General features: G+C 40.7%; 1 protein-coding gene and 1 long non-coding RNA gene across 2 annotated transcripts in view; one reads left to right on the top strand and one right to left on the bottom strand.

Annotated features, from left to right (window-relative positions):
* LOC139186895 (uncharacterized) overlaps nucleotides 1–4,813 on the bottom strand; it is a 40,171-nt gene extending 35,358 nt beyond the window's left edge. Inside the window, exon 1 of the long non-coding RNA XR_011570575.1 lies at nucleotides 3,988–4,813. This is a non-coding gene — a long non-coding RNA (uncharacterized lncRNA). The remainder of the gene's footprint in view (nucleotides 1–3,987) is intronic.
* Nucleotides 4,814–4,943: 130 nt separating this feature from the next.
* UBXN2B (UBX domain protein 2B) overlaps nucleotides 4,944–16,679 on the top strand; it is a 30,752-nt gene continuing 19,016 nt past the window's right edge. Inside the window, exons 1-2 of the mRNA XM_070802562.1 lie at nucleotides 4,944–5,059; nucleotides 13,016–13,119. Coding sequence (XP_070658663.1) covers nucleotides 4,976–5,059; nucleotides 13,016–13,119 — 188 coding nt within the window. The 5' untranslated portion in view covers nucleotides 4,944–4,975. The remainder of the gene's footprint in view (nucleotides 5,060–13,015; nucleotides 13,120–16,679) is intronic.

Consider the following 16,679-nt stretch of genomic DNA (forward strand, 5'->3'; position numbering starts at 1 on the left):
GACTTAGCTAGCTAGCTGTGCTATTCACAGTTACAGACACAGCACAATTTAAGTCTTAACTGCCTTGTAAACATTTTCTCCACTATATTCTTAAACAATGAACAAAACAATAAATCAATGTCTGATGTGCAGCATTTGTCAACTTCTGAGATGTAAATACTCCCACCTTGGTGAGTTTCAAGCTACCAACATGCTGCCACCACAGCAGACCATTATATGGTATTTCATCATGTAAATACAACAGATGTATGGATAATAATAAAGTGTATTTAAATAATTTTGAAATAATCTCTTGAGTATTGATTACATTGCTTTTTAATATGATTTCATTGTAAGTTTTTGTAATTTACTTTTCTTTTACTTTTTTAATTGAAGCATAGTTGATTTACAAGGTTGTGTTAGTTTCAGGTGTACAGCAAAGTAATTCAGTTATACATATATACATTTATGTATCTTTTTTCTAGTCTTTTCCAGAGGTTATTACAAGATATTGAATATGGGGTTCCCTATGCTATATTGTAAAATTCCTGTTGTTTATTTACTTTATATATGGCAGTGTGTATCTGAAGCTTCTGTGAGCTTCCCACGTGGTGCTAGTGGTAAAGAATCCATCTGCCAATGCAGGAGACACAAGAGAAGCAGGTTCAATCCCTGGATCGGAAGATTTCCTGGGAAAGGGAATGGCAACCCACTCCAGTATTGTTGTCTGAGAAATCCCATGGACAGATGAGCCTGGCAGGCTACAGTATCTGTTAGTTCCCATACTCCTGATTTATCCCTCCCTCTTTGCCCTTAATTTTTAATACTGGCTGTGTTTAACAACTGCTTTTAAAATTCCTGAAAAATTAACCATAGGCTCTCCTGAACCAGGATAAGCCACCTCCTGCACATCCCTGACTTTAAGTATCTCGAAAACACAGCTTCACTGTCCCAGCTGTCAATCTCAAACTGCTAAAATGTGGGTTTTCCTCTCTAAGAAATTCATAGTGACCCTGGTACTGCAACCTCTTCTCTTAATCCAGTGGACACATTCCAATTCTCTTTTTTTTTTTTTTGCCTTACTGCGAGACTCATGGTATCTTAATTACCCGATCCAGGATTGAACCCGGGCCAAGCCAGTGAAAGCACCAAATCCTGACCACTAGCCCACCAGGGAACTGCTCCAATCCTAACCTTGATTATCTGTAGGAAATGGCACTGTTAGTCTCCTCGAAATTGCCTTCTCACTGGTCTGTCCAGCCTCTTGTCTTCGTCCTTCCTCTCTGACTACTTTCAGCGTCTCCTCTGAATATTCTCCTTTTACCCGCTGAGACTTTCAGGTTTGTTTTTTTCCGAGTATTCTTGTTCCTCGAATTTTATCACATCTCACACTTTTCCAAAAGCCTCACCTACCCTGTTATCACTCACGGGCAGTCAACACCAATTCCCTATCTTCAGAATCCTCTCCTCGCCTCCTAGTATCTAGACCCACATTTGCAGTTGCTCCATGAAGTATTTCCCTGTGTCCCACAAAAATTTCACGTTCAAAATGTCCATAATACTCTCTTCCCTTGTGGTTTTATGACTATGTTTAGTGTGATGTTTGGAGTCCTTCTTCTTTGTGTGTGTGGGTGTGTGTGTATCTATTACAAATTTTAGGTCCCATGAGGTTTACATACACCTACCTATTATATAAATTAGATGGGATGATTTTAAGCTGATGATCTCCAAAGTGACCTTTCCTATTTTATTTTATATCTATGCAATCTGATAGATGTTCACTAAACCTACTGGGGTAAACATTCCATGATGTATGTAAGTCAGATCATTATGCTATACCCCTTAAAGTTACACAGCACCAGGTGTCAGTCATACCTCAATAAAACTGGGAGAAAACAAAGCAAAACAAAGCCACAACGTGTCCAGAACAAACTTGTTTCTTTCTTTTGAAGTCTGCCTCTCCTTCTCAACTCAAAGATTTGTAGGAGGCACTATGTGCCAAATCACCTAGCCAAAACCCTGAGTGTCATTCTTTACCCCTCCTTCTTTCCTATATTTCTCATGAAAGACTCCAGCCCCAGTTGGCTCAGGTCCTAAAATCTCTACCAATTATTGCTTCTCTTTTTACTCACTGCCACTGATAAAACTTTAATCTTGGAAGTCCCCTCACTGCCTTGGGCCCAGGTTCGATCCCTGATCAGGGAACTGAGATCACATGAGCTACACAGCCAAAAAAAAAAAAATGTTCTTTAATCTTGCTCATCCCTCACTGTTGTAATAACCTGCTAATTTCATGATTCTTATTCATCTTACACACTGAGGCTTCTGTTATCTTTTTAAATCACAAATCACTTAATGGCTCCCAATTGCCTAAGACCAGTGGTTCTCAACCATGGCTGTGCAACAGAATTATCTGGGGTGGGGGGGGTTCAACCAATTGTGTAAATGTATGATTTACATATAATAAGGTACACTCATTTTAAGTATATAGTTCAATATGTTTTTGACAAATACTCACACATATATGTAACTATCACTACCAATAAAGATATAAAACATTTTCATCACCTCAAATAGTTCCCACATATCCTTTGTCGGTCAAATTCCCCAAGTTTATCATTTCCCAAAGAACTGACCCCAAGCAATTTACTGCCAGTTTTCCTTCAGTAAAGATAAGTTTTGCCTGCTCTAGAATCTCACACACATTGAATCAGACAATATTTACTTTTTTGCATCTGACTTCTTTTACTCAAGATCATGGCTTTGAGATTCAGTCATGGTGTGTTAATCAGTAATTTCTTCCTTTTTATTGTTGAGTAGTAGTCTGTGCTATGAAATTTCTCAAAATGTTATTCATTCATTTGTTGATGGACATTTGGATAGTTTGCAGTTTGGAGCTATCATGAATAAAGCTTCTATGAACATTTAGGTACAAATATTTTCGTCAACACATATTTTCATTCCTCTTGGGTCAATACTTGGGAGGGTCAATGCTGGGTCTTAAGACAATGAATACTTAAGTTTAGAAGAAACTATTTTCCAAAGTAGCTGCACCATTTTCTATTTCACCAGCACTGTAGGAGAGTTCCAGGCACAAAGCCAGGACAAACATCGCTCATCTCGCTCGTTTCCCTTCTCTGGCACAGCACAGATCTGTACTGCCTGTAGTTCGGTGTCTGGAAATAATCGTCTCATATATTTTGTCTAGTGTTTTCATTGTTGGGAGGGGAAGGCAAATCCAGTATCAGGAACACTGTCATGGCCAGAAACAAAGTCCACATGGGGAGCATCTTAAAAAATATGCCTGACTGGAATCCCATACTAATTAAATCTGAGTTCCTGCATTGGGAATGGGAGGGGAGGTCTTTGTGCACGAGCCTTGAGAATCATTGGCCCAGGGCATAATATTTGATGTCTTCACTAAGGCAAGACCCCTCAGTACCTGTCCTGCATCTCCAGGCTAGATGGCAATCACACGCTCCAACCCCAACCATCTTTTATCATTTCTCCTAAGGTTCAGCCATGTGGTTACCAGCATTAACATGGTATTTCAAACCCATGCCTTTCGCTGTGGTCCTTTTAGGTTCAAAGTTTATCAGGAGCACTTATCCTTCAAGACTGGGGCAAAATGCCATTGGCTTTATGGGATATAAGGAAGATCCAGGGATTTCTAGGGCAGAATGTTGTACTAATTGAAAAAGATGGTTGTACTAATTGGACAAGATGTTGGACGAGATGGTTGGATGGCATCATGGACTCAACGGACATGAGTTTGAGCAAACTCCTGGAGACTGTCAAGCACAGGGAAGCCTGGCGTACTGCAGTCCATGGGGTTGCAGAGTGCGACACGACAGAGCAGCTGAACAACAAATACTGTACTAAAAAGAACATTGGGATAACCAGCAAATGCAAGGCTTAGTATCCGCTACCGCCATTCACAACAGAGTGAATTTAGTGGTTACTAGTCATCAGTTTTCCTTGGGTATAACACGGAATAACAATACTCACCTCCAAGAGCAGCAGACAAGAGAACACAAAGAACGCACCTAGCACGGTGCACGCAGCAGATGCCAGCAGAATATTTCCCTTCACACCCATCTTCCACTCCGAACATTTCCTGCAAAGTTTTACTGCAAATGGCATTTACGCTGTTTATATCTCTTTTCCTCCGCTAGACTGTGAGGTTTATAATGACCAGGACTACTTTCTTTTTACCTTTGCGTCCGGAGTCATAGAAAAAACCTGGGATAAGACAGGAGTCTGAACAAGTCTCAGGTGAATAAAGAGAATTTAGGAGTATCTAGCTCTAATCGCTGGAGAAGGCAACGGCACCCCACTCCAGTACTCTTGCCCGGAGAATCCCATGGACGGAGGAGCCTGGTGGGCTGCAGTCCATGGGGTCGCTAAGAGTCGAAGACGACTGAGCAACTTCACTTTCTCTTTTCACTTTCATGCATTGGAGAAGGAAATGGCAACCCACTCCAGGGTTCTTGCCTGGAGAATCCCAGGGACGGGGGAGCCTGGTGGGCTGCCGTCTCTGGGCTCGCACAGAGTCGGACACGACTGAAGCGACTTAGCAGCAGCAGCTCTAATCACAGAGAGTTTACGGGGTTCTTTTCTCAACAACACTTCACGCTTCGGGGTCGACGCACCACCCAATCCTTGGCAGGGAAACGAGAGAATGTGACCGAGATGGGAAAAGTAAGGTGGCACTTTCCATCAGATGAACTCTCCAGAAGACATGGTCACCATGGGGTAAAGAAATCCCCAAGTCCGTGCTGCCCTTCTCGGAAAGGAAACTCTGAGCCAACTTCCTTTAAGGAAAGGAGCGGGACCGGACAGGTGGGCGGGCGCCGGAAGAGGGGCGCGCGGGGAGGGGGGGAGAGGGGCGGGGGAGGCGGAGGCGCACTGGGACCGCTCCGCCCCGCCGTTGCCAGGCAACCGGCCCCGGAAGTCGCGGGAGGCGCGTCGGCGGCGGTGCCGGGAGCGGTGAAAGATGGCGGAGGGCGGCGGCGGAGAGGCGGGCGAGGAGGAGCCGAGGGCGGCGGGGCCGCGGCCCCCGAGCGCGCGGGACTTGCAGGTGCGGCGGGCGGTGCGGCGGGGGAATGTGTGGGGCCGTTCCGGTCGCGGCCGAGCTTCTCAGACCCGCCCGGGGACCGAACTCGGACTCCGTGGGTCTCCCCCGGGCGGCACGCCGGACAGGGGCGTCGGGAGAAACGAGTGTCGGCGCCCCGCGCTCTCAGGTGTCCCGGCGGCGTTTCCCCTCCACCCCTCTTGCCTTTTAAGAAGCAGCTGTTGATTCCGAATGGCTTCTTTGAGGGGTCAGTTGAATGCTTCACTGGTTGACGCTCCGGTCAGACTTCTGCAGAAGGAAACTCTGAGGTGGCCGTGGGGAAGTCGAGTCACAAGGAAGCCGGTTTGGTCTTGTTTCTCTCGGATGCTGTTTCTGGCTTATTTAAATGTAAAAATGGTTCCTTTTTAATCAGAGAGCTTTTCCCTTTCAGTTCAGTTCAGTCGCTCAGTCGTGTCCTACTCTTTGCGACCCCATGAATCGCAGCACGCCAGGCCTCCCTGTCCATCACCAACTCCCGGAGTTCACTCAGACTCACGTCCATCGAGTCAGTGATGCCATCCAGCCATCTCATCCTCTGTCGTCCCCTTCTCCTCTTGCCCCCAATCCTTCCCAGCATCAGGGCCTTTTTCAGTGAGTCAACTCTTCGCATGAGGTGGCCAAAGTACTGGAGTTTCAGCCTTAGCATCATTCCTTCCAAAGAAATCCCAGGGCTGATCTCCTTTCACAGTGACCTAAATAAGTATTTCATCCTACGTCTCGCACCCTAGTCGTTACTGCTATAGGGTAGAAAACATTGCACGTAAGAAACGGGGATGTAAAACTTTGTAATGTTACAGGACATTGACATTAATTGCCTCAATACCAGCGCCCTCTGCCAGGTGCTTCACGCTACTCATTTTAGGGTGTTTTTTTTAACTGTCCCTTTGTAAGATGATTGATAAAATTGAAACAGTGAAGATGTGTGTCTCCTCAGTCGCGGTTTGCGACCCCATGGACTGTAGCCCGCCAGGCTCCTCTGTCCATGGGATTCTCCAGGCAAGAATACTGGAATGGATTGCCATTTCCTTCTCCAGGGGATCTTCCCTACCCAGGGATCGAACCACCATCTCCTTCATTGGCAAGTGGATTCTTTACCACTGAGCCACCTGGGAAACCCCAAACGCCTATAGGGACTATAATTAAACATGAATGTCCCTCCATCTACCAGGCTTAGTAGAAAAGGTCTATTATAATTCTTTATTGTCACACCTTCATTCTGCTTCTTTAAACGAATGTATATTGACCACCTGCCCTGTAACATACTACTAAGCTCTGGGAATGCAGAGATAAATAGTACATCAAATCCACAGTTGGTGCTGGGACACTGGAAGGGCCTAGAAGTGTGAAAGGCATTTCTACCCATTGTTTGCCTAAATAAGATACACATGAATTTAACACAACATTTTTAAGATGGAGGATGATTGAGTGCCAAGATAAGCAGTGCATACAGTGATGAATTTGGAGAATGGAGTGATCAGTGTCAGCTTAGGAAATGAACTCAATGTATTGATAAAACATTTGCAGTATTTATGACTCAATTTAGTAGTAGTAAACAGAATCCAGAAGTAGGAGGGTTTCATCTACCTCATCTTGTCTATTGAAGGCCAGCATCACTAAGACGCAGCATGTGCCCTTGGGGGAAAAATGGTGTTTCTAGTCAGAACAGCTTCAGCTTGCTCCTTGACCTTGCTGCTTAGTAGTCACGTGAGTATAGGAGAAATGTCCTAACTTCTCTGATCCTGTGTCTTTATTCATAAATTCAGGGTTATGTTGATCACAGGTGTCAAGGATGAAATAAAGGAATGTCTGTAAAGTGCCTCTTCAGTATTACCCTGGCTCAGACTTGCTTACTAAATATTTGGCTCTTTTTCCCTTAAAGGAGAAAATACTGTAACTTTCACTGGTTAGTCCATCTAATGCTACTAAGTTAAAACTATGTGACCTAATAGCCTTTCTCTAATTTAAATCTATTTCTTCTTATGTGAAAAATGAGAATAGCTTGGTTAATGATCACCTGATACTTGTCAAATTTAGACTGAGTCCACTGGATTGATATGATTAATTGTTGGAAATGTTGTAGATGTCGCTAATTTTGAGAATGCCTTCCTTTCCACCATCAATTAGAAAATAAACTTTTTTTTTTCCAGTCTCCTATCTACTTTTCGGTAGGTAGATTACTGATTTTTTTATGAATGTGATTTGGCATTTCAAATACATTAAGTATTGATAATGTTTATTTTAGAATTTAATAAGAATGTGAAGAATTTGCAAAGAAACCCCGGAAGAAAAGAACCAAAGTAATGACATATGAAGTAATAGAGTGCGTATCAAAGGTTTAAAAGAATTGGATAATGTTCTTCTCCCCAGCTGGTTTCTTGGATAGTGAATATTTTTGGATTATCTTTTTATTGTTTAATCTAGCTGTGTTATTTTAAGCATTACCCAGTTAGTTCAGTTTTCAGTAGATACTTCTTAATTTCCTGGCAACTTGCTCTAAGAGTCTTTCACAGTATTATTGAGGAGAGAAGGGTGATGTGTTACTAATTGGAACAAGCAGAAGTATCGCTCCGTGCCTATTTGTCAGCTGCCGTGCAGTGTGGGGTTTGTCAGCCTCTAAATTAGGAGAGATTTCCTCATTTACCACACCAGGAAAGATGGATGGTCGTCCCCCAAAAGCCTCCCAGCACAGTGAGCCTCTGACTCTCTAAAAGCAGAAGTTTCCCATGGGTCCCACAATGAGAGTAGATTTTATCTCCCTTCCTCCTCCGGAATTGGGAACATTTAAGGGGGAAGCTTGGGACAGGAGTGCTGGTGACAGTATGTAGGTACTCAGTCGTGTCCAACTCTTTGTGACCCCATAGACTGCAGCCTGCCAGGCTTCTCTGTCCATGGGATTCTCCAGGCAAGAATACTGGAGTGGGTTGCCATTTCCTACTGCAGGGGATCTTCCCTACCCAGAGATCTAACCCGCATCTCTTCTGTCTCCTGCACTGGCAGGTGGGGTCTTCTCCTCTGCACCACCTGGGAAGCCCCTGTTAAGTGGCACTTGTTGTTCAGTCACTTAGTGTGTCCAGCTCTTTGTGACCCCGTGGACCACAGCATGCCTGGCTTCCCTGTCCTTCACCAACTCCTGGAGCTTGCTCAAGCTCATGTGCATTGAGTTGGTGGTGCCATCCAACCATCTCAACCTCTATTGTCCCATTCTCCTCCTGCCTTCCATCTTTCCCAGCATCAGAGTATTTTCCAATGAGTCAGCTCTTTGCATCAGGTGGTCAAAGTATTGGAATTTCAGCTTCAGCATCAGTCCTTCCAATGAGTATTCAGGGTTGATTTCCTTTAGGATTGACTGGTTTGATCTCCTTGCAGTCCAGGGGACTCTCAAGAGTCTTCTCCAACACCACAGTTCAAAAGCATCAGTTCTTTGGTGCTCAGCCTTCTTTATGGTCCAACTCTCACATCCATACATGACGACTGGAAAAACCATAGCTTTGACTATTCAGATCTTTGTTGTCAAAGTAATGACAAAGTGACAGTACTCACCCCAAACCTCAGTGTTCATTAGTAGTTCTGAACGTCTTCAGAGCCCTTTGTCTCTTGTCATGCCCTTCCCTCTATCCACACACGTGGAGTTAACAGATTAGGTACACTCTGTTCCAGGTCTCCTCAGAATGATATCAAAAGAAAAAGATTTCTGTTTTTATTTCTTTATTTCCATATAGGTTGGAGTTGGGGAAAAATTGGGGCTAACTTAAGTACTTACCAGGGTTTGGAATAGGCTTTGGATGGGGCAGAGAAGAGAGTTCTGTCAGTGAGGAAAGAGTAGGACTATCTGGGACCTTCATCCTCTTGGTGTCAGTGTCCCTTATCCTTGGTTCTCAGTTTTAACGTGCATCAGAGTCACCTGAAAGGTTTGCTCAAGCACAGGTTCCTGAACCCCACCCTGAGTTTCTGACTCTCTTGGTCCAGGGCAGGGCTTGAGCACCTGCAGTTTTAAAGGGCCCCCAGGTGATGCTGATGTTGCTCTTCTAGATTTAAGTCTGTATTGTACCTTCTGGGCTTCCCAGGTGGCTCAGGGGTAAAGAATCCTCCCGCCAGTGCAGGAGATGCTGGTTCAGTGCCTGGATTGGGAAGATCCCCTGGAGGAGGGCATGGCAACCTACTCCAGTATTCTTGCCTGGAAAATCCCATAGACAGAGGAGCCTTGCAGGCTAAGGTCCACCAGGTCACAAAGAACAGGACTGAGCGACTAAACAATAACATTATACCTTCTGGCAGTTGTCTAAGACTGGGAGTTCCAGTACTTTCAGTCTTTTGCTGTGTTGTTGATATTCTTACCCACAGTTTCAGGTTCTTTTCACACATTCATCACATTTCCAGTTCTAGAGAAAAAATTATCAGTGCTTACATATTTTATTCTCTCTGTGTGATTGAAATATCACATAATTTAGTTGTTTAGCTCATGGAAATCTGTCCTGATAATTCACAGTCCATAATTATTTCACAATGCATGTATTTTTATCTCTTTATTTGAGATTTTTCTGTCATTTTCTACTGGTTTTAACCAGTACCTCAGTTTATTATCTCTTCAGATATGGTGTCATTTGCTATGTTAAATAATACTAATTAGCTAATGAATTTATGCCATATGATGCTATAGGGACATCATGGATCCTGGCATTAATTCCCTTTAAATATCATTCATTTTCTTCTAAGTTAATGATGTGCCAATAATAACTAGAACCTTTCAGCTAGTTGGACCCCCTGGTCTGATGTAATTTTCTCTATATTCCTATTTTATTAATATATGTTCCACATTTCATGGAATCAGAGGCATTGTTTGCATTATTCATTTATTTTGTAGAAGATTATTTGATTGTCAAGGTTTGTTCACATCTTCTTCAAGCAAAAAACAAGGTACAAAACTATAGGAAATTTTGAGTTTGCCAAAAAGTTCATTCAGATTTTTCCATAACAGCTTATGAAAAAAAAAACCCAAACAAACTTTTGGCCAACCCAATATCTCAGTTTTTAAATCTATAGCATAAGTTATCTACCCATATCTCTCTATGATTCCTGTTGTGTTGTAGTCTACATAATTTAATAAGAATTTTCTGGGTGCCTGTCCAGTTCTGCATTAGAAACAATTTGGGAAGCCTAAATTAAAGTCATTCAGTCAGTCAATTCAGTCGTTCAGTCATGTCCTACTCTTTGCGACCCCATGAATCGCAGCACGCCAGGCCTCCCTGTCCATCACCAACTCCCGGAGTTCACCCAGACTCACGTCCATCGAGTCAGTGATGCCATCCAGCCATCTCATCCTCTGTCGTCCCCTGCTCCTCCTGCCCCCAATCCCTCCCAGCATCAGAGTCTTTTCCAATGAGTCAACTCTTCGCGTGAGGTGGCCAAAGTACTGGAGTTTCAGCTTTAGCATCATTCCTTCCAAAGAAATCCCAGGGCTGATCTCCTTCAGAATGGACTGGTTGGATCTCCTTGCAGTCCAAGGGACTCTCAAGAGTCTTCTCCAACACCACAGTTCAAAAGCATCAATTCTTCGGCGCTCAGCCTTCTTCACAGTCCAACTCTCATATCCATACATGACCACAGGAAAAACCATAGCCTTGACTAGACAGACCTTTGTTGGCAAAGTAATGTCTCTGCTTTTGAATGTGCTATCTAGGTTGGTCATAACTTTCCTTCCAAGGAGTAAGCGTCTTTCAATTTCATGGCTGCAGTCACCATCTGCAGTGATTTTGGAGCCCAAAAAAATAAAGTCTGACACTGTTTCCACTGTTTGCCCATCTATTTCCCATGATGTGATGGGACCAGATGCCATGATCTTCGTTTTCTGAATGTTGAGCTTTAAGCCAACTTTTTCACTCTCTGCTTTCACTTTCATCAAGAGGCTTTTTAGTTCCTCCTCACTTTCTGCCATAAGGGTGGTGTCATCTGCATAGCTGAGTTTATTGATATTTCTCCCGGCAATCTTGATTCCAGCTTGTGTTTCTTCCAGTCCAGCGTTTCTCATGATGTACTCTGCATAGAAGTTAAATAAGCAGGGTGACAATATACAGCCTTGACGTACTCCTTTTCCTATTTGGAACCAGTCTGTTGTTCCATGTCCAGTTTTAACTGTTGCTTCCTGACCTGCATACAAATTTCTCAAGAGGCAGAAATTTATAAATTATAGTAGGGGGGATGAAATAGTAAGAAAAGTACACAAGTGATGAGAATGTAATATTTAATATGTGTCAATAATAGAATGCCATATGCTATAAGGATTTACATCACTTAAGAAAACTAGAAAAGGCTTCATAAAGGATGGCTATAATGGGCCTTTGACATACAGGTACCATTTCCATTGATGGAGGAATAGCATAAAAATAATTCATAGAGCAATATTATCATCTCATGAGGAAATCCATAAAGGAATATGGTTTTGAAGAAAATTTTTGAAGGTAAAAATTTCTTAAAACCTTGGGTCCAGGTAATTAGAGTGTCTGTCTCTGTCCATCTCTCTCATTTATTTTTTTGTGCATGGTGAGGGTGATTTGTTTGTTTCTCCCTTTTGGAGAAGATAAGGTAGGAAAAGATCATAGAAGATATATAGATAATACTGGAGCAAGAAAAATCTTGGGGAAAATGAAACAGTGATAAAAATCATTGTTGAGGAGGTTTTAATACTACCTTCTGGTAATGGAGCATTTGCCTTGTGCTTCACATACATTATGTAATCCCTTTATTGTAGACATTAGAAGATGAGGGAACTAAAAAGCTCAGAGAAGTTAAATAATTTGCTTAAGCTCACACAGTAAGAACCTAAGTTAGGAGTTTAATAAGATTCTTTTAGGCTACACTGCACTTTTATAATTAAGGTTTCTTGCAAAATTAACATGATAGAAACATGAAAGTTGACATATGTGTAAGCAGTGGCGGTCAAAAGTTAGGTGGGAAAAATAAAGCCTTTCAGTTTTGTTTTCTTGTTTCTTGCATATTTTAAAGGTTGATTAATAGACTCTTCAGAAAATTAGCTTTGGCCCAGTTCCCTATTTTTCTTTTCCTACTGAGGACAGAATCCCTGGAGATTGTTTCATATTTCTCGTTTTCTAGGAGTACTTCATCTGAGTTTTGCAGCAGAGTGTTTCTTGGTTTTTTTAATTTTCCAAAGATTAGGGTCATGCCAGTTTTAATTGAATAGCCACAAGGGCCATGAAGGAAAGTCTGACTTGAGTTGTCCAAGGATGTCAAAAGTGGAAACAATATAGCTTATATAATAATGAAATATTTTGATAATTTCTTAAAATTGCAGTTTCAAAAAGTATGCTTTGTTGACTTCATTTTGAAAGAGATATCCAGCCATATATTTATAAAGCATAATTTGGTAATACTGCTTTCTAACAGTTATATAAACTATATATATATTTTTCATTGTCTTTTATTTTTTAGAAGCTTATTTTCCTAAACTTTAGAAGTTTTTATGTCTGGTAAACTTATAAATAGAATAATTTTGAAATTGTTTTATGTACTCAGATTTTGAAAACGTGAAGAACTAAATGAAATATTTTTATGGGATCTAATGAGAGCAAGCTGACATAAGTGTAAAACATCTTCAAGTATTTTTAAAAGAATTATAGTTCCAACTTTGAAACTAATCTGTTAACAAATCATTTTTGAAGCTGTTGAATAGTTCATTGAAAGTAATTAAGCTATTATTGTAACTTTAATTTATGCTACTATGTGTGACATTTTAGTGAGAGCTACACTGGTTTTATTTTGGAAGGGAGTCCTCTTCTGAAATAGCAGCCTTCATTTTTAATTAAAAATCTTGACTACTCAATTACAAGTTAATTTTCTATTCCTAACTTTTTGTACAGAGAGTTTATTTCTAATGTTTTTATACTTTATAACAAATCTGTTATTCTGTAGTTGGCCTTGGCAGAATTATATGAAGATGAAGTGAAATGCAAAGCTTCCAAATCTGATAGACCTAAAGCTACAGCCTTTAAAAGCCCACAGACAGCACCTCAAAGGTAAGTTTTGTTTTTCAAACTTGTATCCCTTTTTAGTTCACTAATCCCACATTATTTTAAATGGCCTTGGGAATTTTTTAACTATAATTTCTTAAATATTTTTAGATACTATTTCTGAAACTATAATAGAAAGCAAGAAGAAAATTTGGGGGAAATTATCTTAAATACTTAATGTTTTGATAGACCTCACAAAGCATAGTATACTGAGTAGTATTTTTCTTGGGCACTGTGGTTCTATTTTGAGTCATAGGACTCATTGAGGATCTGATAAAAGCTACACCGTCTTTCCCCTAGAACATTTACATCCAGCTTTGTCATTCATTTTTAAAGGTTTGCGTGTTTCTTAAAGTCCATCCATGGAACCCCTCTGTGTGTTTTGTTCTCCATTTAAGAATCTGTGACTTTAGGACTCTGTCTTTCCTTCCATTGGATGATGCTACATCTAATAGTGATAGATAGTATTTGCTGTTGTTAAAACCCCTGAACTATAAAAAGAACCAACAGTGAAGATTTAAGAGATGGAAACCAGGTATATTTTATTGTCATGAGTTTTCTTATTTCCATGTATATGTTCATTAATGTCTTTTTAGTACACAAATCTCATTACTAGGGAGAAGCTTGAATTTCCCCATTACATCTCATTCTCAGAAAGTCTTTTATTTCTCCAGAAGTTGAAAAATTCAGTGGAAATTACTTTTTTTGTTACTATTCTGCCTTCCTTCTTCCTGTAGGGGAGATAAAATGACCTATCTTTCCTGAATGGAAAGAATAACACTTATAATTTATAATTTTCACCCCAACTTTTTATTTTACAATTTTTCAAATACATAGATAATCAAAAGATTAGGATAATGAACATATACTGTGTCTGCTCCAATATTCACCAGTTGTTTATATACTGTAGCAGTTCATTGGTGCACACACTCTCTGTTACTCAACCACCTGAAAGTAAATTGCAGCCGTGATAGCACTTCATCCCTAGAGGCTGCAGTCCACACCCAGTAAGACGCAAACACTCCTTGATAATGTCTCACACCTTAGAAAGTGAGCTCTGACTGCATGTCATTTACTACATAGTCCATAATCAGATACTCTTAGAGGTTTTGAGGATTTAGGATACATTTCACTGATGATGCCGGTTTTAAATCTGAATCCAGAGCATTCTTCCCATCTTTCCATTGTCTGCTTTTAACTCATCTGTTTAAAGCTTATTACGTTGACATTGAAGAGCTGGGCCCAGATGTCTTATAAAATGTCCCACATTCAAGGTCACTGTTTCCTCACATTTAGATTCTCGTTAAATGCTTGTCAAGAGTTTCTTGTTAAACATGCTTGTCAAGAGTACTACTTATTGACATTTTCTGCTGTGTATTATGTTACACCAGGAGCCTTATGGTTTCGGGTTCCCCCACTCTTGGTGCCCTGTTCACTCGGTTAGGGTGCTGACCGCCACCATCACTCCACCAGGAGGTACAGTCTTTCCTTTATTGTCTGCAGATTGGTCATCTTGGCACAGTCTGAATATCCTTCCCTTTCACTTAAGTTTATCTGATATATATATATACACACAGATATATGTGTAATACATGTATTATATATGTATGTGTGTATATATATGTATAATATATATTATACACAGATATTTATATAATGTGTATGTATATATATACACAGACATTTGTATAATATAAATGTATTATATAGGCATTTATATAATGTATATGTATTATACACATATATATAATACATATATACATATGTATTATATATACACAGACATATATATATTTTAGCTGCTTCCTTAATTTGTTCAGTCTCCGAAACTTTGAAAGTGCTTAAAATATTAATGTACCAAAGTTTTACTCATAAGTTATTTGACTATTCTTCCCCAATTTGAACCAGTTTTTGAATGACTTGATTTGCTGGTATAAAAAATCAAAATATTTGACTTCTTAAAATTAGTACATTAATATTTTCCTTAAGGATTCAAATATAATCCTTAAAATATTTCAGTGAATTGTTTTCTCTTTTCTTTTATGCTGACACAGTGTTGCCATTAATGTTTACAATTTGATAATGCAATTTTTAAGGACTTAGTGCCTCAGATATGATTTCTAGAATTACTTGTCCAAAAGGAGGAGCTGCATTAAATATATTGAGGCTTATGCTGTTTGATCCGCTTAAAATACAATTGCAAACCAAATTATTGACCATCTTTTCTTTTTGCTAAGTGTGATATTTTTGAATAGAAAGTATGTGGTTCTGTTGGCTTCACATTTGGCAGTGACATCTGCCTGATTTCATTGCATGTCTGCTGCTTTTGTCTGGTACAGAAATGGTCCACCTTACTTCATGGTCCACCTTCTTGAACAACTTTAAATATCAAAACATTCATCTGTTCATTGTTGTTTTAAGCCAGTATATTTTCAGTGTGACCATCATGTGAAGTTTCAGTAGTCTACACATAACTTGATCTGTTTTAAAGAAAAGGAGGGACAGGATCTACAGAAAAGTTCACAGAAGACAGCCTGACACCTGCTTTTACATATTCATCCACAAAAGGTTCTCTGTCACAAATAGGACTTTAAAAATGTAACTCTTCTTCTTCAAAAATATAAGAACTTAAAAAAATGTTCCCTACAAGTCATTAGATCCTAGTATGGTTTTGCAGATTTAGTGAGACAAGTGTCCACAATATCTGGCACAGTGTGGGTATCTGGCTGGGCCTTTAAAGATAACTAGAAGACAAGGGACAGAATAGGCCTAGAAGAAAAAAGTAATAAAAATGACAGGAGGGAGCTGAAGAGGAGCAGCAGAACTTGGGTAGCCTCATGGCAGGTGAGGATGGACAGACTGGGTGCTACCAGGGCCTACTTCAATCATGTGGGGCCTCTGTGCGCACCCAGAGAACCTCACTGGGAAGGGCCTCGAGCTTGCTTTAATGCTTTGCTCTTCAGTTCAGTCACTCAGTCGTGTCCAACTCTTTGCAACTCCATGTACTGCAGCACGCCAGGCTTCCCTATCCATCACCAACTCCCAGAGCTTGTTCAAACTCATGTCCATCGAGTCAGTGATGCCATCCAACCATCTTATCCTCTGTCATCCCCTTCTCCTGCCTTCAGTCTCTCCCAGCATCAGGGTCTTTTCCAGTGAGTCAGTTCTTTGCATCAGGTGGCCAAATTATTGGAGTTTCAACTTCAGCAATGAATATTCAGGACTGATGTCCTTTAGGATTGACTGGTTTGATCTCACCACCGTCCAAGAGACTCTCAAGAGTCTTCTCCAACACCACAGTTCAAAAGCATTGATTCTTTGGCGTTCAGCTTTCTTTATGGTCCAACTCTCACATCCATACGAGACTACTGGAAAAACCACAGCTTTGACATATGGACCTTTGTTGGTAAAGTAATGTCTGCTTTTTAAATATGCTGTCTAGGTTGGTCATAGCTTTTCTTCCAAGGAGCCAAGCGTCTTTTAATTTCATGGCTGCAGTCACCATCCGCAGTGATTTTGGAGCACAAGAAATTAAAGTCTGTCACTGTTTTCACTGTTGCCCCATC

This window comes from Bos indicus, chromosome 14, assembly GCF_029378745.1.
Source record: "Bos indicus isolate NIAB-ARS_2022 breed Sahiwal x Tharparkar chromosome 14, NIAB-ARS_B.indTharparkar_mat_pri_1.0, whole genome shotgun sequence".
Lineage (NCBI taxonomy): Eukaryota > Metazoa > Chordata > Mammalia > Artiodactyla > Bovidae > Bos > Bos indicus.